This window comes from Hesperophylax consimilis, chromosome 6 (assembly GCF_061612785.1).
Source record: "Hesperophylax consimilis isolate HC1 chromosome 6, BYU_Hcon_1.0, whole genome shotgun sequence".
Classification (NCBI taxonomy): domain Eukaryota; kingdom Metazoa; phylum Arthropoda; class Insecta; order Trichoptera; family Limnephilidae; genus Hesperophylax; species Hesperophylax consimilis.
This window is the reverse complement of record NC_142841.1, coordinates 24,454,984-24,477,654: the sequence shown is the minus strand read 5'-3', so window position 1 is coordinate 24,477,654 and position 22,671 is coordinate 24,454,984. Positions and strand designations below refer to the sequence as shown.

General features: G+C 33.8%; 2 protein-coding genes across 2 annotated transcripts in view; one reads left to right on the top strand and one right to left on the bottom strand.

Moving 5' to 3' along the window:
• LOC149423118 (tachykinin-like peptides receptor 99D) overlaps positions 1 to 22,671 on the top strand; it is a 563,330-nt gene that overhangs the window by 398,734 nt on the left and 141,925 nt on the right. The window lies entirely within an intron of this gene.
• Positions 1,991 to 20,745, bottom strand: LOC149423120 (venom allergen 5-like). Its single transcript, XM_089632995.1, has 8 exons — positions 20,635 to 20,745; positions 19,044 to 19,125; positions 18,793 to 18,941; positions 8,969 to 9,050; positions 8,034 to 8,158; positions 6,777 to 6,874; positions 6,116 to 6,189; positions 1,991 to 2,103 (listed from the first exon to the last, which is right to left on the bottom strand). Exons 1-8 carry the CDS (start codon positions 20,743 to 20,745, stop codon positions 1,991 to 1,993), a joined length of 834 nt encoding a protein of 277 aa, XP_089489121.1.

The window sequence follows — 22,671 nt, the reverse complement described above, 5'->3', positions numbered from 1 at the left end:
CCCTGAGGGAAATTATTTTCTTCAGGGCCTCCTGTGTGGAGTTAATATAAAAAAAATTAAAAAAAAACAATACTCCAACAAGTCATGTGTATATTATAAAGGTTTCAATCCATTCGATTCGACATACATATCTGAAAGTTTTGCTAAATGGATTTTGTGATCTATTATATCATAAGCCTTCTGTAGGTCTATGAAGATTGCCAATATTTTTTCTCAACTGTCTAAATTATTTTTAATCATATCTGTAATAGTTTTTATGGCGTCACCAGTACTTAAGTTCTCCCTAATACGATATTGTGTTTCCGATAATATTTTATTATCTTCTAAATAAGATAGCAGTTATTTTTTAGGGTTTTCTCCAATAGTTTTGAAAAATTATTCAGTAATTGGTCGATAGTTGTTTATGTCATTTTTACATATCTGTTTAAATATTGGTAAAACAATAGTTTTTTGAGAGCTCTGGGGAAAACGCTTTCATTTATAGAAAGATTAACTAGTTAATTTAGTAACTAGTTATTATGTTAGATTATTTTATTACATTGGTTGTGATTAAGTCTTCCCCCGAAGATACATTTGATTTTAGAGAAGATATTATGTTTTTGATTTCATGAGTTGTGATTTTTTGAACTCAAGCTTCTTTCTCTGGTCAGAAGGTTCGTTTGCTTGCATAAATTGCGTGGCTTGTTTTGCTGAATTCGATCCTAATTTTAAGAAAAAAATATTGACGCATTCAAGAATTTGGTCAGGATTATCAGCGTATGTCCTGGGGACATTGTTTATATTCAGCTCGTCAATTGATGTAACGTTGGTAGATTTAGAACTGGTTATTTAAATTATTATTTGCCACATTTTCCGGGGATTTTTTATACAATCTTCAATTTTTTTTCTTACAATAGGAGTTCTTTTATACCTGTAATAACTTTTTTGGAAATGTTTCTTTATCTTTTTTAGCATCTTAACATGGTACCATATTACATATTAGATGTAGTGTTTCGTGAACACCTCACTAGGAGAACATATATAACTCAGTATATATATTATTGATGTGAATTAATTTTATATAGGCCTCCTTACTAGGGATTCCTGTTTCTTGTTGTGTTGGTTTTAGGTACATTATGACGTTCGTTTACCAATTGCTTTGTTATTTTCTGTGCTACTAAAATTTCTATAATTTGTTACTGAATCACCGCCACCGTTTCGACCATTCGTAGTTGATACAAAAAATGCACGTCTTTAATATGGCTAATATGGCCAAATAAAAGATAGGTGTTACAAGTGGGAAATATTTATTTTAATCAAAATATGTGATAATAAGAACAAGAACCTAAAACCAATAATAATTATGTTGTATGGTTCCATATTGTAGAATAATAGCTTTAACTACTTTGTTTCAAATTATTCTAATGCCGGAGAAAAATTGTTTGAATTAATTTTGTATTTTAAATATTTCAATGGTGGTAGGAATTTCTTCATCATATATATTATAGTCTGTGATGTTCTCTCATTCAGGATATACAGCCGTGGACTTCTTGCCACAGACTCCCAACACTCCTTGGATGGAAGATACCTCTTTCAGTAATAAATAGGTTACTTGTTATTAACTGGTTTAATATCGCGTGTACAATATAACCGCGTTGATCAACCTTTATCGGTACTAGCTAGATTCGGTCTCCCAGTGGGATTCCAATCAAACCTAACCTAAAGCTGAGACGCCCTCTGTCGTCGGAGGCTAAAACTAAGAGCACTGCCATCTGTGTCTGAAAGCCCGAAGCTTTATACACAACATCTTCCCCCTGCTAAACTAGAAACCTGTCTACGATATTTCATTGTTACAGTATTATTTTTAAAATCACGAATCTATACAATCGCAAACAGATGTCACTAAAATCAATATTATTAAAATCAAGAACTAAATATTTGAAAATATATCATTACACACAAAATTAAATAATTCATTAAGCACTGACTCTACTCCAAAAAGATGTTGACTCTATAAGTAGCTGATTCTTTCCCTGGAGGTCATTTCAAAGACGTCTGGGACAAAGTCGTCCCGCCCATGGTGCTGGTTCATTTTGTAGTGGGCTTCTGTTTCTCCCTGGAGACCTGAAATCAAGAGAACACCGGTTAAAATCTCTCAAAAGGAGTGACGTGTCAACCTCATCTGCCCAGCATTTCGTCATATCAGACGCGAAAGGTTCACTCTCTGCCTCTTCCTCCCTGTGCTGCGGACATCCTCTCAGTTGATCAATATGCCTTTTCCACGACATCTGTGTCCCCACAATTTTAATAATATACAGTTTTTTTCCCAGTCTTTTTTCAACAATTCCTTTTGCCCAAGAACATTTATTCACTTGTCTGAAGTCTCTCGCTAAACACTTCTGACCTATCTGAAAACTTTTACAAACAACCCCACCGAAATTCCTAAACTGATTTTCCTGACCTTTATTAATATTCGCATTCGCTAAATTCTCTGTCGAGGTTGCTACGTTTTCTTCAAAACTTTTAGGTAAAAGGCTACTAAAGGTTGATTTTAATCTCCTACCAAACATTAGCACTGAGGGTTCAATTCCAGTTGTGGAATGTGAAATATTCCTATAATCACTTAAAAATTCATATAATCTATCTTTATAATTTGACTTAAGTACGTTATTAACAAGAATTTTCTTTAAAAAATTCTTTACTGTTTTTACCGAGTTTTCAGCCTGCCCATTGCTATGGGGATGACGCACTGGCGTTGTTAAAAACTCAATATTATTATACTCTAAGAAATCTTTGAACTCCTGACTAGTAAAAACGGTTCCATTATCAGTTACAATACAGTCCGGGTACCCAAAATTTGAAAAAATTCTCTTCAATTCATTAATCGTATGACTTGAGTCTGCTTTCGGTATTTCCACGCAATCTACCCATTTTGAGAAAGCGTCGCAAATAACTAAAAACATTTTCCCCGAAATTGGCCCACAATAATCCAGATGCAGCCTCTTCCATGCTGATCCTGAATTAGGCCAGACTGATAAATGACTCTTAGGTGGTAACGGCCTAACTGCTGCACAATCTTTGCAACTTTGAACGATTTTCTCTAAGTCCTTGTTCATTGACGGCCACCAAAAATAACCTTTGGCTAATCCCTTCATTTTTACAATGCCCAAATGCGATCTGTGTAACAAATCTAAAACTATACTCTGAAGCGAACTTGGAATTATAATTCTATGTTCCCAAAACAAACAATCATTTTCAATAGATAATTCATTCCTTTTAATCCAGAATTTCCATAAAAAACTGTCGCGATTTACCCACTTGGGCCACCCTCTACGAAGATGCCCTAAAATTCCTTGAATTTCTGGGTCTGAGCCTGTCGCTGAGACTATACGCTTTACATCTAAGTGTTCACACTTTTCTATATAGCCTATGAAATCGGAACTTAGATCGTCTTCCGAATTAATTGTATTTTGTACTGAAGCGATTTCTAACCCAAAAATATCCATGAAATCTCTACCTACAATTAGATCTGAACCTCCCGCAACAATTATAAATGTAACATTCTTGTTTTTATTTTTGAACTTCACGTCAAAAATAACTTTGCCAATAACTTTCAAAGGATTCCCTGCGTACCCAGTAATGATACGGTTATCCGCCAATAATTTTAATGAACCAAAATGACGCTTAAAGATTTCTTCCTGCATTACACTTAACGAAGATCCCGAATCGACCATCGCTCTAAAATGCTTGTCGTTCATTATAATGTCTGCTGTGAACGGTTTTACTGAAGCTATCACATGATTATTACAACAAAAATCCTCAACAATTGGATTTACACTATTTGAAAAGTTATTATTCACACAATATTTTTGCAGATGACCTACTTCATTGCATTTGCAGCATCTCGCATTGCGAAATTTGCATGAATTAGTACAATGACCCGTTTTCTTGCAAATTCGGCACTGGGTTTTCGCACCCGATGGTACTGTATACGTCGGTTTGTTTACAGATGAACTCGCGGCAAACTTTTGTTTATTGCCCTTAGAAAAATGCCTATTGCTAGTATTCTTACTGATGATGTTAACCTCTGATTTAACTGAATTATTTGGAACGTCTAAAACTGACATACTATTAGCTATTTCCTCTAGTTCGCTAAGTGACAATTTCAGCCCTTCCAAGTAAATCTTGTCTTTAATGCGACCCGGTAATAATCCAATGGCAAACATATCTACTAAATTTTTCTCCAACCTAGCTTCAAATTCACAATAAGTTGACAAAGATCGTAATCTAACCCCAAAATCTTTAATGGATTCGCCCGCCTCTTGTCTTGCTGAAAAAAATACTTCGCGTTCTTTGAGTACTGAACGCTTTTTATTGCAATGTTTTTCAAGAAGTGCCCATAATTTTTCAAACGATACGTCCGTAACACTAAGTGGAAAACACAAATTTATCAACAAAGAGAGTGTATCCGGCTCCAAAAGATTTAACAGAAACGCCCTTATTTTATCCGCGTTAATCTCATCATTTATAACGAAAAACTGTTCTAGACGAAGCTTAAACACGAACCAATCTCCCTCGAGATGATTAAAACTCGGAATTCTTCCCGATTCCATATCTACACGAAGCACAGACCACAATAAAAACACACAAGAAAAAAAAAACAAAACCCGGAACAATAACCTCCAACAAAAAAAACAACTACTTAACTCAGGAACTCTTCTTTCCGCCGCCAGTCTTTCAGAAATTCTTTCAAAAGTTGTTATTATCCACCGCTCGCATTGGCAATAGATATATGCTGCAAACACCGCACGTCCTGGCAATGTTTTATTGTTCCAAATTAGCTCCACCGCTCGCCTTGGCAATGGATTATTTTCCTTTGTTAAAATGGTCCTCTGGTAAATTGCCTCTTAATTCCTAGAACAGAAATCGTCGAACCTAGGCCTCCACGGCCCTGGATAACCAATCTTGTCTCCCTTCTCCACGAAGGAAAACACAATTGGAAGTCACCCGTGACTTAGCCCTCACGTTCCTGGTTGACAAAATTCTGCTGCCGTGTGACAACAAAAAAAAAATTCTCCAGTTATCCTTCGACTGCGCCAGCTGTGATGTTCTCTCATTCAGGATATACAGCCGTGGACTTCTTGCCACAGACTCCCAACACTCCTTGGATGGAAGATACCTCTTTCAGTAATAAATAGGTTACTTGTTATTAACTGGTTTATTTAGAATATCGCGTGTACAATATAACCGCGTTGGTCAATCTTTATCGGTAGATACTAGCTAGATTCGGTCTCCCAGTGGGATTCCAATCAAATCTAACCTAAAGCTGAGACGCCCTCTGTCGTCGGAGGCTAAAACTAAGAGCACTGCCATCTGTGTCTGAAAGCCCGAAGCTTTATACACAACATAGTCTGAACATTTAATTGAGTAAATACCTACTATTAGATGTTCGACTATTATTATCAAATTAATACCCACTGACAACGACATACTTTTATTGCACATTGGTACAATACCTATTTTTTTTCTCAAGACAGAAACTGTAATTGTTTACTTTGAGTGTGAAAATAAATATAAATATACTTTTTTTTAAATTTCTGTACCCAAGAAGTCAATGGTCTTATGTCTATTTTATTTATTTCATAAGAGGCCACAAAACCGTTCTCAAATTTGATTTACCTCCATATTAATAGTGACCTTAGATTTATTTTTGCAGAATGCATTCCATGATGAAGCCGCACGGGGAAGAGTTCTGTTTACCTTAGATAAATAATACAATTACAAGCCGCACAGGGAAGAGTTCTATTTACCTTATGCAGATAATACAATTGCAATCCGCACAGAAAAGAGTTCTGTTTACTTTAGATGGACAATACAATTCTGAATGAAATACTGATATTTTTTCGATGAATTGAATGATTTGGAACATCGAACCATTGATTTCTTGGGTACAAATTTTCGCTCTAAATAAAAAACGAAAATAAATTTACTAAAACCAAAAAAAACTACGCATAAATAAATTTAAATTGAAATCGGGATCGAAGAGGAAATAAAAATAGTTGCTGCTTTAAGCAAGCACCAACTATTTTCTTCAAATTTGTAATGGGTCAACATTTATTTCCATATGGACGTTTACATTGGTCACCAGTACAACATAGTTTTTCGCATCCTTTTCCAGTTTTATATGGATACTGTCCTAAAAAGTTGCCCCTGAAAAAATACAATGACAATTTATTATCCAATTCCACTGAACAAAGGGTTTTTAATACTATAGTAAAGGGGAAGAAATGTGTATGAATGCAAAAGTGGTTTCTTTTATATTATGGAAGCAATCTTCACAACATGCCTTCCATTGATGTACTTGGTGTAACTCTAAGTGACCAGCTCAGGCATCTAAGCCAGAGTTAGCATCTTTGAGCTGGGCGTACACTGTGCAGGGACAGCAGATACTTCAATGTTAATTTTAGGACAAAAAATTTGGTGCATCAACAATTCAAGCATAATTTCGTGTAGAAGCAATACTTCAGAAAGTTTACGTCTGGCTGACCTTCTTGACCGAGGTGCCTTAGATCTGCTATTGAGTGAAAAAAAAAATAACAGACTAATTAACCTGTTTGCTGGTTCTCTGGAGTTTTGTTCCAAACTGATGGCTGCCTGTTTTGCTTGGTTTTTTGACCATTTATGACCAATTTTTGGCGTCGTACAATTTATAAACCACCACGTTTTCAAAATAGCATTATTGAAGAATGAAATAGGTTTTCTTTATTATGAAAGTTGTAAAATATACAGATACTTACGTTGGGCCATAATCGCAGACGTATAACTTGTGGTATGTTTCCTTATCTAAAAAGAAGGTGTACCCACAGCCCACGCGGTTGCTATTAGCCCAGACCAACTGTAAATATAATGTAGTTACTAAATAAAATGTTTTATAACTTTTAAAATGGGTATTCCAGCAATTATTACTACTACAACACTCTGTTAAATTATATGAATATGCTCAAATTGTCAGACAGAAGAATTTTCACTGAATTGGTATTTCCATATAAAATTCTAATTTTTTTTTTTTTTTAAAGAAAGACAAACATTCCCAGGCTACGAATAACCCAACAATGTTTGAAAATCTCTTACTACCACCACAGAAAGCCGAAAATGTTGCTTGTGTTGTGATGGAGGACTTAGTTAAATGATTTAGTTGATAGTCTGGTATTGCTAGAAATGATATGCCTTCAAATTCCACAACGTAATATAGTCAGGATTTATTTCAGTGCAGAAATTCTGGGAATAAATAAAATATAAATAAATAAAATAATAAATAAAATAATATTACCGGTCAGTGGTTGAGTGGGCATAGCGCTTGGGTCTCACCCGAGCGTCGCGTGTTCGATTCCTCGGCTGGCTAAGTCCTCCATCACAACACAAGCAACATTTTCGGCTTTCTGTGGTGGTAGTAGGAGATTTTCAAACATTGTTGGTTTATTCGTAACCCGGGAATGTTTGTCTTTCTTTTTAAATAAAAAAAAAATAAAAAAATGTATTCGTCTTTGCCCAGATTCATGGAGGGAAACAATTATACCAAGTCAGTGGACATCTTAAATTTATCTTTACACAAATATAAAATGTTGTTAATGAAGCCATTCAGTTATTTACAATAAATAATGTATATTTCTTAATATTCTCATGTAAAAGCCCTGAAAAGGGCGTTAATAAATAAAGAAAAATTACTAAAAAATACTTCCTAATAAATATTACCAAATGGTGGAATATTATAACGTCCAGCTTCTGACATTATCCATATATTTAAATGCCGAAACTAATGATTCTAGCGGCATAAACACGTTGGTTTATTTCATTCTTTCATTTTTCTCTTATTGAACATTTGAATACTATGGGTCAAATAATATGTATACGGCATTTTGTTGTATTTGATTTTAATAGTGTTTCTAGTTTACGTTTTTTATTATTTCGTGTCTTGTTGAGAAACGAAAGAAAAATAACGTATTTAAAATTTTCTCAAATACCTGCGTATAATGTAAAACCGCTGGGTAATTTACAATCGGTCCATATGTGTAAAGATTAATTTCGTCCCACCACGCTTTCACTGCGTCTTTCCATCTCCTATCGTTCTCTCCACCATTCCCATAGACCGTGAACATGTTCTCTCCCACCGAAAAACGATCTGAAAGAAAGCAACTAATGTAAGATTCAACATTGACTTCGTCAAATCTGTGTAATAGTAATGCGATAAATATGTGTAATAGTTTTTTTTCCAGAATGTGTGCAAGGATGGTGCAATACATTCCATATTTTCCAGAATGTATACAGGAGTGGTGCAATTCAATACATTCCATATTAGGAGTGGTGCAATGCAATATATTCCATAATTTCCAGAATTATATAATATTTTGAAGTAACATAAAAGATATGAGATAAATAGTTAGAAAAATAAATAGATAATAATAAACAAAATAACAATCCATAGATAGGCACATACAATAAAAACATAAAACCAAAGAAAAAACAAATAAATATTTTTTTAAATGTGTAATAGAAGTGAAAAATGATTAACACAAAAAAGTATGCAAGCAGCCGGTTACGGAGGATAAAATCAGAATTACAAAGAAAAAATAAATAAATATTTTTAAAAATGCGGAAAAATGAGAGTGAAAAATAAAAAACCCAAAAAGTTTGCAAGCAGCCGTTTACGGAGAAAAAAACAGAAAACCGAAGAAAATAAAAATTGTATATATGTTTTTAAAAATGCGGATAAAGGACAGTGAAAAAAGATAAACATAAAAAAGTAAGCAAGCAGCCGTTTGTGGAGGATATTTGACCACCACCCGTCTCCAGAGGACCCATCCAAAACCTCGTAGATCACATAGGAGGTTTTGGCCCATCAGGGAGAATCCATCCAAGCAACCATCGTAGTGATGAATATAAGAAATTAGGTGAATGATGCACAAGTTCGGTGGGATTAACGATTCCGTACCATCATGCCTGTTAGGGTTGTGCTGCCATTTCATGTTATCGGCCCATTTCTGTGCCATGTCTGCCAGCGCATCGTCCCATACCTGTAATAAAAAATTATGTTTATGTCAACATTTTTTTTTTCAAATGTTCGGTCTTTATCCCTTTAAGGGTATTTTTAAGCCAATTTCAAAATTATATGGTATTAAAATTGGAGTCTAGTTCAGACCTATAAGAGATGAGATGTTGAATGGAGGGAGGCAATTTTAGATATAACTTGATAGAAGAGAGGATATTTGTTTAGAGAGGGACAGTCAAAAATATATGATTTAAAGCTTCTACTTCTAGATGACAGAATTTACAATCTGAGGAGTCAAGCACGTGATTATTATATAGGTGAGAAGGAACGGTAAAGTTTGACCAGTTATTAGTAGATATCGCTTCCAAAAAAATTATGTTTCTAATTTTCTATTATTTAATACATCTGAAGCAAAATTCATGCGAAATCCACAAGATTTGTAAGTAACCACACACGGATATATAATTATAAAGCTTATATTTCACGTAACTTTTTTTATTTCGAGTAAAAAATTATACAATTTGTCTAGAAAACGTCCCAATCTCAATAATAACTATTTTATTTTGAATTTATTTTATTGGTACCTACCAACCAACAATAATATTGCAAAAATGCGAACAAGAAAGTCCATATAATTACGACGGTTACAAATTTTAAAAATAAATTTTGTTAGACCATTAAAATGGTCACCGTCTTGAACCAACACAACACATTTACAGACAGATGAAATGCAAAACGGTCGAATTAAAATTGGACTTCGCTACAGTCCGTAAATAAAATTTACTCTTTTGTCAGTTTTTTTTATCTTTAATAAAAAATATTATTTAAACAGATTTTTATAATTCATGTAATTTATGCTGAGATATTTTAATGAAAGAGAGAAGATTCGCCTTCCGAAACATTTATTAAACTATTTGGCAGTTTGGCTATGCCTTCAGAAAACGAAACAGCTACTCATAAAACAAAACGCATATAAAAAACTTTAATGATAAAATGACAATTATTTCCAAAATATAATGAAACTTAAATTCTTTAAAATGGAGTTCTACAAAATAAAACTATAAAGACAGATAATATAGAACGTATACAAAACAAATTTATAAAATATACTGCCTCCAAATTCAACAATAACTTTGAATGTACTTTTGAAACTTTGCAGCAAAGACGAGTAGTGGCTGACTCAATATTTATACACAGAATTTTAAACATCGACTGTACCGAACTTCCGTCCCTTATTAATGTTAACATACCTTTGAGACGTACACGACATAAAGTGATATTCTACACGCTTAATTATAAAACAAATTCATCATCTAATTCGCCAATTAACTGATCTCTTCATACCCTAAATAATATTTGTCTAAACTCTAACATTTTTTCGGATTCACTGCCCAAATTCAAACGTTGCATCACGTCAATAATTTAAACTGTTCAATGCGCATATATACATACACACAAAAAACATGCATTACACACACACACCTATATACTACATACGTCACCTGGTAATTAAGGAATAAACATACCACTTAGCAGACATTACGAGGAAACATATCATAGGTACCCAACATGAAGTATCTTATTCCTGTATATTGTTTCGTCTCTATAATTCACGCACTGTTTGTTTATATAATATAAAATCAAATAAACAAATCCATAGCAAAATCAAATACCATTTTCTGCATATTCGAAGCTTTAGGTTGTCCTTTCACAGATCCGTTGGCAATCATCATCCTGTATGTATTATGTAGGTCGAGAGCGACTCTCTTGTCTTCCCACGTCATTCCGTGTTCTAAAAAATAGTAAAATAAAAATATTGAATGCCGTACTATTTTCGGGATAAATTTAAAGATTGAGACAGAAATCGTTTTCTTATCAACGTTATCTGAAAAAAGATGTATAACTTGAATTCCCAGCCACACTCAGTTTTCCTTCAACAAAAACAGAATTGGAAATGTATGGATACTACTTGGAAGTGATGCGATATCGCATTTTGCAACGCATTCATAAACAGTAAAAAGATATGCAAATTCCTCAACTACAATGACTTTATCGGCACCGTTTTAATCAGGTGCTTTGAATTAAGTGCCGAGCTGAACGAGATCATTATTGCAGATTTTATTGTACACTATAATTAATAATGCGTTGATAAAGCTTTCCTCTCCGACAAAAGCATAAAAATGTAAATTGCACTCCGGAACAAGTTCTATTGACTGTCACATTTGCATGAAACGAATGCATAACAATAGCAGTCTAGGTTGAATTGCTAAGTACTTTGGGACACGTCAGAAATACATATGCCTCTCTTATTACATTTGAGAATATCAAATAAAACTTCTCGAAAAAAAATCATGATCTACGATTAATTCTAAATGGGTCTGTAATAATCATTTCGTACATTATTATTCATGATTTGGAAATGGCGTGAAGGATATCTGAGGAAAATCAATCAGATCATATTGTTCCGTCACGCCGATTTGCTTTTGACAGGCCGTGTGCTGACCAATAGTATGGGCAGATTTTGAACTGTACAGTTTGAAATCACACACGTCAACTTTAATCACGGAGTGCCGTGAGCCGTACAATCGCATCAATACGTTCGTCTTGTCAAAACCAATGTGTGTACTATCGCCGGTTATTTATCGGAATAATCCCTTAAACGTATTTTATCGCAACTATTGCAATCCAATTCAGCATAATGAGTGCTACCGTACAACGATCACCGTTCCAGTGCTGACAGATGATTCTAGAGATGCAGATTTCGTTCGCCAACCGGTAAGCTGACTGTGAATTAACCTTACAAATTGTGTTATCGCATTTGCCTGTCATAAGCCATAGGCTTTCTCCATGTTTTATCTGTGTGGAATAGCCCTTTAAAATACGGCTATCCCAACCCTTGTTCGTTCCTCAAACATCATATAGTCCAGTAACCATGTACATCAGACATTGCGTCAGATCTGGTAGTTTTGATTTTTGTTGAGTTGTTAATGATATTGGCCCAATGATTAATCCAAGTTTCCAACCTCGAGCACTGAACGCAACATTATCATCGACAAAACCACGAAATTTTCAACTTTTTTCAGTTATTTAGTGATTTCAAGCCCAGAGGATCTAGATTCCGATCATAACCTTTTTAAACATTTCCAAAGTAGACCAAATTTGTCATATGTCAGCTTAGATTTGTCTCAGTAGACTCAAAAGTTTCTAAAATACAGCTTTTCAAATTTTATCAATTTTTTCGAATTCGGATTTTTTTTAAACATTTTTTTTTTTGGGAATTTCAACCCTATAGGTCGATTTTCTTCGGGAAATGTCCCCTACTATATTCCAATGGACGCTATAAAGGTTTGAGGGTACATACAGATGAACCACTCCCAAATTTTTTCCTATTTCTCATTTCTAGCCCTGTTCCTTGTTTTACATTATCGAAGCCTTGTCTGTAAGTTTCATTACCAAGGAGTGAATGATTTACTCATAGTAATAGTACGAACAAGTAGTCAATTTTCACAAGGATATTAACTACAGCAATGATTTGATAATCCCATGCAGTTTAATCGATCATCCGAATGTCTGTTTTACTTGGTACAAGCGAGTATCTAAATAACACCATTTTGATAGCTAATTTTCGTGAAAATTATCTAAGAACTCGTGTAAAGAAAACATTAATTAACTCACCGAGTATTTTCTGAAAATTGCCTGAAACGACGAACCCCATGCAGACGAGCACCACTGAGAAGTAGTGCATCTTGATGCGTTTCACTGTCTATGCACTATTTAGAAGAGAAGAAAACAACAGTAAACCGCCTTTTACAAAAAGGAATATCGCCTCCGTGATACGGATGGCAAGAATGTGTTAATAATTTAGTAATTCCGGCGTATTTATAGTGATTAATATTAATTGACGGAATACACTACGTATGTGGTTGGTTTCATTGACGGTAATATAATAAGCATTGTTTTAAAGCAAGGCTGCCCAACTCCAGGCCAGCGGGCCACAATGTGGCTCGCGAACGAATTATAAGTGGCCCGCGTGAACCATTTTCAAAAAACCCGCCAATCCGCCAATTTGAAAAAGTGTCGCGGGCACGCGGTAAAACAAACAATGCAGCTTGCGCGCGGTCACCAGTGTTGCCAACGAAGGCGATTTATCGCTATTTAGGCTACTTAGAACGAGAATCAGCGACGAAAAAATCTAACCTGCTTTTTAAACAAAAATACACAGGTTTGATATAATATGTTTTGCGTCCGAAATGGAATCTTGTGTATATCGACCTTGCTTATCACGTGCTTGCACAGGGTAAGTTGTAGCTTCTGAGCATTATCAACATAGATATTATTTTCAAATTCTCTAGTTAAACCTAAAGGCGCATCCTAAAAATACCCTGGATGGAGAGTGTAACGCATGTGGTAGTTCTTCGTTGAATTCTCAAAAACGAAATTTTCAAATTAGTGGCAAAACGAAAAAACACAAATATTTATATTGTTATTTTTAAATCTATTCAATTTATTATTTTTTTCAATACTAATTTTACAATTTTTACAATTGGTTTCTTTTTTATGTTTTTTTTATAATTACTCATTCTTAGATCTTTAGTAAGGAATAAAATCAATAATTTTCATCCCATACCAAACTACTAAAACATTTTGAGGTACCTACAACTATGTATAATTTAATATAATAAATGCGCTGGGTATTGCAGCATTCGGTCTATGTCGATTGCTTACCGACCCGTGGGACGACGGGCTCAAATTCATCCGAAGCTGTATTACGGTTATCGCACACGTATCAGCTCGGCATCGGATCGGCACTGCCTCGCCGTCAACCAGCTGTCAACGCAACGCAAGCTCTACACTGGAGCGGCTAAGCACCTCCGAGGTGTCGGTGCGGCGTCGCGGTCACGGCTGGACGACAGGCAGCTCGTCGGGCCTATATCGTTAGCTGGGGGAGACGCAACTGCGTACCGCGCGACATCACGCGACATCGCGCGACGGTCACGGCGAGATGTAAGCGCTGCGGCGATAACTACGAGTTGACCACGCATCGCATGCCGTTCACTATCTTGTCCCGAGGTGAGGTGATGCCGTTATGATGCTGATTAATGCACGTTGCAGTATAAGGTTTCACACAAAGTATTCTGAACGACTATGCGTGTGCGACAACCTTAAACATGCCAATGCGGTTTCGGATTTTACACGGGAAACGGTGGCAATAGATAAAGGCAAAGAGAGAGAAGACTGGTAGGGACAAACGCAAAATCCGGAATGGATTTGCTTTGTCATGATCGACGGTAATTGTGGTGATCGACAGATTACTCCGCGAGGCAGTGTTGCTATTGGTGGGAAATATTAAAGTAGTCCCACAGTATTTTGTTCATGGAACCATTGATCGTGTACAGATTTTTACATCGAATCAAAAATGAATTTAAGCAAACTAAAACAAAATAAAATTATAAATAAAATACATTATTTAAAAAACAAAATACATAAAAACCGTTTTGGGGAGAGTGCTGTTTACCTCTTAGATAGATAAATTAAATAAATTTAATTTATCTAAGAGGATTTTATAAATAAAATCGATACATTGAATTTGGAATAGGGTTTGAAATTGGAGGTTTAAATTATTGATGGTTCTAGCAGGCACTAACTCTTCTCTTTGTATACTGAACAGGTTAACACCCATTTCCATAGGGATGTTTACATTGGTTACCAGTGCAACACAGTTTTTTGCATCCTTTTCCGATTTCATATGGATACTGTCCATCTACGTTACCACTGAAAATGTATAATGATTATTTATCACCTAAGTCCAGTAACCAAATGGTTTTTAATGTGGTAGTTAGTAATGGGGAAGAAACGTGTAAAAATGTAAAAAAAAATATATATATTTATATATATATGTAAGCAATTTTCCCAGCATATCTTCCATTGATATGCTTGGTGTAACTCCATGTGAGTGACCACCTCAGGAAAAAGAGTTCATCTAAGCCAGAGATAGTCTCTCAGAAAACTGGGCGAGCACTGTGCAGAGCATTTCGACAATTTAATGTTAATTTGGAATAAAAAGTTTGGTGCATCAACTGAAGCTTGCTTAATTTTATGTAGAAGCAATATGAATACGATACGGTATTCAAAATAGCATCATTGCAAAATATGATAGGTTTTTTTTTAATATGAAGGCTGTAAAATATGTATATTTATTTATTTATTTATTTATTTTTTCATGTTCTCCGTAAAACGGTTATTCACCAATACATTATGGAGAAGATTACAAATTAGACAAAAAGTATAGCAAAACACATAAAAAGGTCAGTTTCACTACTTTGTGACATACGTCAAAAGATAATTGTTAAACTGCCTGTAGGTTACGTTAAAAATGTCGATGGTCAATGCAGACTCGTTGAGCAGTTCAGTCGCTCTGTTGACTGGGGCGTTCTGATAGGCAGAAGTCCTCGCTTTTGGAGCATAAAAAAGGGTATGGGACCTTCCACGAGTATACTTGTCTGGGACATATAAGTTAATCTCTTTCAAAATAGGTGGATTATGTATAGTTCCAGAGATGAAATTATGATTATATATATTATATATATATTATATATTATTATATACTTATATATATTATATATTATTATATACTTACCCTGGTCCATAATTACAGACGTATTTCTTGTGGTACGTGTTTTCATTGTCTACAAAGAAGGTGTACCCACAGCCAGTGGCGTAGCTAGGTAACCAAGGGCCCTGGGGCAAATTAAAAAATGGGGCCCCACTGCTATGTAAACTGATTAGGTTTTATCAAATAAAATTATGAAATATACAAACACTTTAAAAATGCTAAGCTACTTAAGCTCTTTTTTGTGCACTACAGACTGCAGGGCAGGTAGTAAAAATATTAAACAGTAACAACATAAATTACAATTAATACTTGGTGTAGGTTTGGCTAATAAAACAAAATAGAGAAGATTCAAGGGTTTATTATATAAAGGTCGTGCCTACCAACTGACTAAATAACAATTATATTTACAATTTTTTCCTAGCTTTAGTTTTCGCAAAAGTATCAATGACTTCGTTTAAATCCAGGCTTGATGCGGTTTTGTTTTCAATTGCTATTAGCGATAAATGTGTTTGGCCCATCTTATTTCTTAAATATTTTTTTTATTATTTTTAATTTGCTAAATGACCTTTCAGCTGCTGCAGAAGTGACAGGAATTGTAAAGAATAATAACATTGCTGTAAATACTTCCGTTAGGTCGCATTCTAGCACTCCATATTTACTCATTATTTCCTTACATAATTGGTGAACAGTCCATGCATGAGTTATTTGAGGTAAAACTAGATGGTAAATATTAATAAATTGAAGTGAAAAACAAGGGCCTATTATATCTGAATATTTTTTAACACAACCAAAAACGTTTAACTGGCCCATATTTAGAACACGAAAAGTAGTACGATTTTGAAAAACACCTATTGTTCTGGTTGATGTCTGTTGGAAAAGGTCCTGAAGGCTGTAAAGGCCCCATATCAAGAATTTGACGTTTTTCGTTATCACTTATTATTTGGTTCGTGAAGTTTCCCAAGTCATAAGAAGATTTGTCGTACACATTTTCGAAAAATGTAGAGGTCTGTGGTTCTTCCAAACCCTCCGCTCTTATGTGTGTCATGCAAACATCATCCACGTTCACATGATCGGCGGCGGAGGTATCTCCAACTGCAATAATTTTCGAATCTTCTTCAGTAGGCTTCTCAACCAACACTGCAGTTACCACATTATTTGAGTCACTATCAATAGAAATATTTTGGCCAGATGTACTTGCAGAAGGCTGACTAAAAAACTTGTCAATTTTGGGCAATTTTTGTTTACTATCTTCTCTTTCTTGGCCTTGTTTGCGTTTAAATTCACCACTGGGTTTCTTCCTTTTATCCATATTTTAATGCGCTACAAATGTCGTTGGGGAATGACGCACATATCACTATCACTGCCAACCTACAGAAAGAATTTAAGGGAATTCCCAAGGCATAACTTTTGAATTTCTCTCTACTAAGTCGTCATGATTAAAGTGGGGTTGCAAGTTGCAACCTGTCATATTTATTTTGAAAATGGGAGAAATTTCCAAAAGTTCAGTTCGATCGAGATTTCTGGTAAGGATTCGAGGGCCCCCTGAGCTTGAGGGCCCCGGGGCACTGCCCCGCGTAGCCCCTAGGTAGCTACGCCGCTGCCCACAGCCTAAACGGTTGGTATTAGCCCAAACAATCTGTAAATATCACGTACCTAGGTGTTAGTAAAATTTTTTTTAAAAATGATTAGTAAAACATCGCAGAATAATAATAAGTTCAGTTTCAGACATTGTCCAAACATTTAAATGTCAACAAAACTTAACGCGTTAACCAAACCTAACCTAACGCCTATACTTTCGAATGTTGTTGGTTTTCTTTTATACATTGCATGATAATGGATTTTATATTTATTTATGTTTTTTTATTTAATTATTTTTTTATTGATTCATTCATTCATTTATTCAAAAATAGGTATTGACTACATAAATAAATAAAAATGTTACGATTATATAATAATATAATGTTAACGAAACAAAATTTCTGATTTAAATTTTAGTATGGAATAAATGAAAATATCAACGGAACTGAATTAATTTCCAAGCCTTTTAGCCTTTGGATTGGGGCATTAATAATATGGTTGTTTTTAGATGAATGAACAAAGAACAACTCAGGAAGTCTCGTGTCTCGTGTTGTATTTGGTAACGTTATTAGTTTACTTAAGTCAGGTGCATCATTAGCCGATTAACTAATTTGAATAAAAGTGCCGAATCGCTCATGGTTCTCCTCCAAGATAAGTTGATTAAATCCATTAATTTCATTTAATTAATATATTAATTTGGTCAATGGGTATGGATAGTTTAAAATTGATGAACCTTAAAAAGGTGTGTTGAACTCTCTAGATTTAAATTTTGTTTGCTTTATACCAGATAGTGAAATTGTATTCTAAATTTCTTTGTACCGAGGCAGTGAAGAGAATCTAAAAAAATAAAATTATACAAAATATTTTACTGTTCTTATAATAAATCCCAAACATTTAATAGCCTCATTTGTTACTTCATTGATATGTGGGACAAATGTTAAATTTTCTTCATTGATACGAGACATCTTTATAAGAGGAACATTGTTGATTTTATAATGAGACGTAATAGAAATTAATAATATTGCATTCTTTATTTAACGATACTAAATTTTATAAATCGTAAATTAAAAAATAAATATAAGGCACCTTACCGATTTTGTTCATACATAAAAATATTGAAGTGGCAATTATGTTTGTATTAATTAATAATTATTAGCCTTAATCCTTATAATATCTTTTTTTTAATGGATATGTTCAAATATTTATTTTTAATTGATTAATTGTCTTCAACATATGTTCATTTAAAATAACATGCTACCAGTAAATTAACCATTTGTAAGTCCATGATATATAATTGTTTATATTACTAAATTGATTTTAAATAAATTAAATTAATTGGGGTTGACATTTGATAACATTTTCTAACAACAAAATTATTATAATAGAAATCAACGTTTATTTAAAACAATAGTACAATTGATTTTGAAACAGAGGGGGTTCGATCAAAAGCGGGCGATACAACATGTTGACAGCTCTTTGTCGAATACTTTGAACATTTGAAGATTTTTTATTATTATTTTATTGTTACTGAGATTATTGAGAAATAAAAATATGTGAAGCAAATCGAGATCATTACCTGCCTGCAGAGTTGAACTTCTACGATGGTTCCGTATGTGTAATCCTTATTCCCGTCCCACCACACTTTCACAGCATCTCTCCACCTCCTATCGTTATTCGCACCTTTCCCAGATAAAATGACTATGTTCTCTCCCACCGGAAAACGATCTAAAAAACAGCAACCAAACACAGGGTGTATTCAGCAAATCTAGCGAAGAAATATGGTAAATTAAGTACGAGAAGTGTTCCGTAGGATTAACGAATCCGTACCATCTTTTGGGTTAGGGTTGTACTGGTATTTCATGTTATCGGCCCATTTTTGTGCCATGTCTTCCAAGGCATTGTCCCATACCTGTAATAAACAAATAATGTTTTAATCAGTAGTTGTTCTGTGAAGATTTACTGTTAGTAGACCTAGTCTCCAAAAAAGTATTTCAATATTTTCCTGTTTAATAAATGAAAACCAATATTTCCTCTGAAAACATTAGATTCCTAAATAGTCATTTAATGAACTTTATGCTTAATTATGAACCATTTATTTTGTAAAACTTTTGTTTCAATTAAACAATAATACAATTCGTCAAAAAAATGTTACTAGCTCAATGATAAATCTAATGACGAAATTCTTCAGGCAGGTAGATACCATACAATTGAAAAAATGCGAATAAGAAATCCAAATTTTTTTACGATTATGTATGGTTGTGCGCAACTCTTTCGTACGCAATTGTGCGGGGGGTTGCGGTATTGCGGATGCGATATAGACTAAGCCAAACAAAAACGAATTGAATTGCCTTAGTGTTTGCAAGAGGAAAATGAGTAGGAAAGGCCAAAGACTTACCCTGGTCTCGTTCTCCTTAAGCCGCTGGTTCTGTTCTCTTATCAGTTTGCATAAGATTAACATTCACTCACTTAACACAAACAAAAACACAGTGAAATTCACTGCGGCGGGTAAAAACGTTTCACTGGACGATTGTGCTCCAAAATAATCACAGCCGAGTTCAACATATGCGGGTTTCAATATGACACGAATGTTCGCGGGGAATGCAACGATAACACTGATAACAATACTCCTTGTCTTTGGCCCGGATCATGGAAAGGGGACAAGGGGCAAAGGGGGGTGAAGGGTACACATTTAAGGCTATTCAATTTTAAACCTCACGCGCAACTAATGTACATGCACGAGTAAACGTATGTGATTGTATGTGTGGATGTATGTGTACATACATATGTGTATGTACGCGTATGAATTTATGTGTGCATATTGATTAATAGGTATATATATACGGATACATAAATATATGCATACGTATGTATTTATGTGTATATGTAAGCATATATGTATACCTGCCTCAGAACAGAAATCTTCTAGTGAGGCGGGTCACTTATTTGTTTGTATATGATAATGTTACTTCAATAAACGCCCAGTTGCCGGTAGTTAAAAAAAAAAAACAAAAATATTATGAATTAAAACAAAGAATCTTCGCCGAGTTCTTAATGCGGTCACCTTCAGGAAACGGAACGAACAAACAAATAGACAGACAGATGTAATGAGAGATGGGCGAATCATAACAGGACTAAAGATAGGCTAGGGCCAGAAAATCTTACATATATATTATATTTCTTACACTCTCTTCTATTTATCAAAAATGAAAACATTGCCAAAAAAAATGTTTGGCAATTCAACAATACCTTTGGCAGGTAATACAGATGTCTCGTGTAATAAAAACTATAGTGTATAACTTTTTTTATATGAATGCTTTTTTAAAGTAAATTTATTTTCAAACAACAACAAAAAATCTTTAAAATGGACTTCTTCAAAATAAAACAATAAACCAATCCGAAGAAAAATGTAAACAAATACCATTTTCTGCATATTCGAAGCTTTAGGCTGTCCTTCCACAGATCCGTTGGCAATCATCATCCTGTATTCATTATGTTGGTCGAGAGCGGCTCTCTTGTCTTCGCAAGTCATTCCGTTTTCTAAAACGTTATAAAATAATATTTTTAAATACTAACCGGCTTACAGCTTTACCAAAGAAAAACCAGTTCATATTCGTGAAACGTTGTTTGTGTAACACAATGTATAAAGAATGTGAAAGTTAACATTCTAGTTGGTACCAATAAAAAAATGAAGTCCGTTTTTTTTTTTTAATTTGGCAGCAATGTTTTATTAAATTCATGTTATTCAACATATTAACAACTTATTTGGGTTATTTTTCGTCAGTTTTAGACAGGTAATTGTATAATGATAGCATTTGTAAAATTTACTTCTATGTTATGTCATAAAGTGAGATAAAAACGGTTACGCCATCATTAAAATTGAATTTTATAGTCAATATTTCACAAGATCTTCTTTAAAGTAATGTTTTTTTATAACATTTAAATAAACGTTTTTAAAATGTGCAGGCAATGCGTTAAACAATTCTATTGTCTTCAGGAAATTAAAAGCATGATCAAAAAATTTTTTAAATATTTTTTTGTATAAAGGAGATGAAAGTAAGGTGACCGTTTTCTTGAAAGTTCCTAAATAAAATGACTGTATTCGAATTTTTATTTCTTTGAAATTATGCAAAGTTTTGGTCAAAAATGTTTGTGGCATGCTTTTTTCCAATTTTTTTCACGTTCGAATTCAAAATATTTCACTTTTTAAATATCAAATTATATTTCAAATACAAAAATGTAATATGTATTTTTATCATGTTTTTAAATTCGTATTTATTTTAACTACATCTTAAAAATGAAGAAATATATGGAATATTTAAAAAATCCTTGGAAATGAGGTGAGAAATCATTATTATTTTAAGTTTACACAACAGTTAAACTACTCATGTGACTGGATAAGCAATGTAAATATCTTTCCATTAACGATTTTATGTCAGTTTCTATTTAACTATTCAATTAGTAAAGGTTTCACAAACACGGACGTTTATCAATTGAATAAAATTTTCACCACGTTTTTTAGTAAGACTTTTACAACCTAGATTCTTACAAGCCCGTTAAACGTTGGTGTGGTAAAGCTGGCCTTGAGCCTGGTTTAAGATCGTTTTAACCAAACAAACGCATGGCAATAAGTTTTCACAGTTCTGACCTTACAAACTTACTCAGTAAACGACAAAGATGTTTTTATCATCCAAAAGAGGTGCCTACGAAAAATTACAAACTCTGATCACCGGGATTCCTGTATACCAATTTTTTTAAATCTCAAACTTCTGACAGTGCCAGACCTATATATATATATATATATATAATGGAGTTATGCCTGTTAGTTCGATCATCTCCAGAAAAATTCCCACAAAAAAACTCAACACATAAACACGCTACAAGGTTCACAGAAAACTTATTAATCCCAAAAGCAAACAAAAACAAAAAGTACCACACTAGATGGGCATTAAAGTATATAATAACCTTCCACGTAGCATCAAACAAATAACCGACAAACTTTAATTTAAATCATCACTAAAAACATTTACTTTAAACAAATGTCACTATACCTTACATAAATTAAATACCTCTGTTTTTTATTAATTATTTACATACATTTTTTAACATTTAATTGTTGGGTTATGTAAAATAATTTGTATTTTTTTGGGTTGGCTGGAAGAAATAGGATGTAACTTATAAGCTATAACCTTGGTTTTCTGTATTTTTGTGCAATAAATAATTTTGTGAATTTTGAATTTTTTTACGTGTCGCGTAATATTTACACCTCGTTTTTTTAGTAAGGATGGTACAATATTGAATACCATACTGTTCTGTGGATAAATTTCAATGTTGAGACAGAAATCTTTTTTTTTTCAACATTATCTGAAAAAATGTATAAAACGAATTCACCCTCGCAGACACATATAGTTTTCCTTCGAAAAAAAAAACTGAATCGGAAATGTGTGATATACTGAAG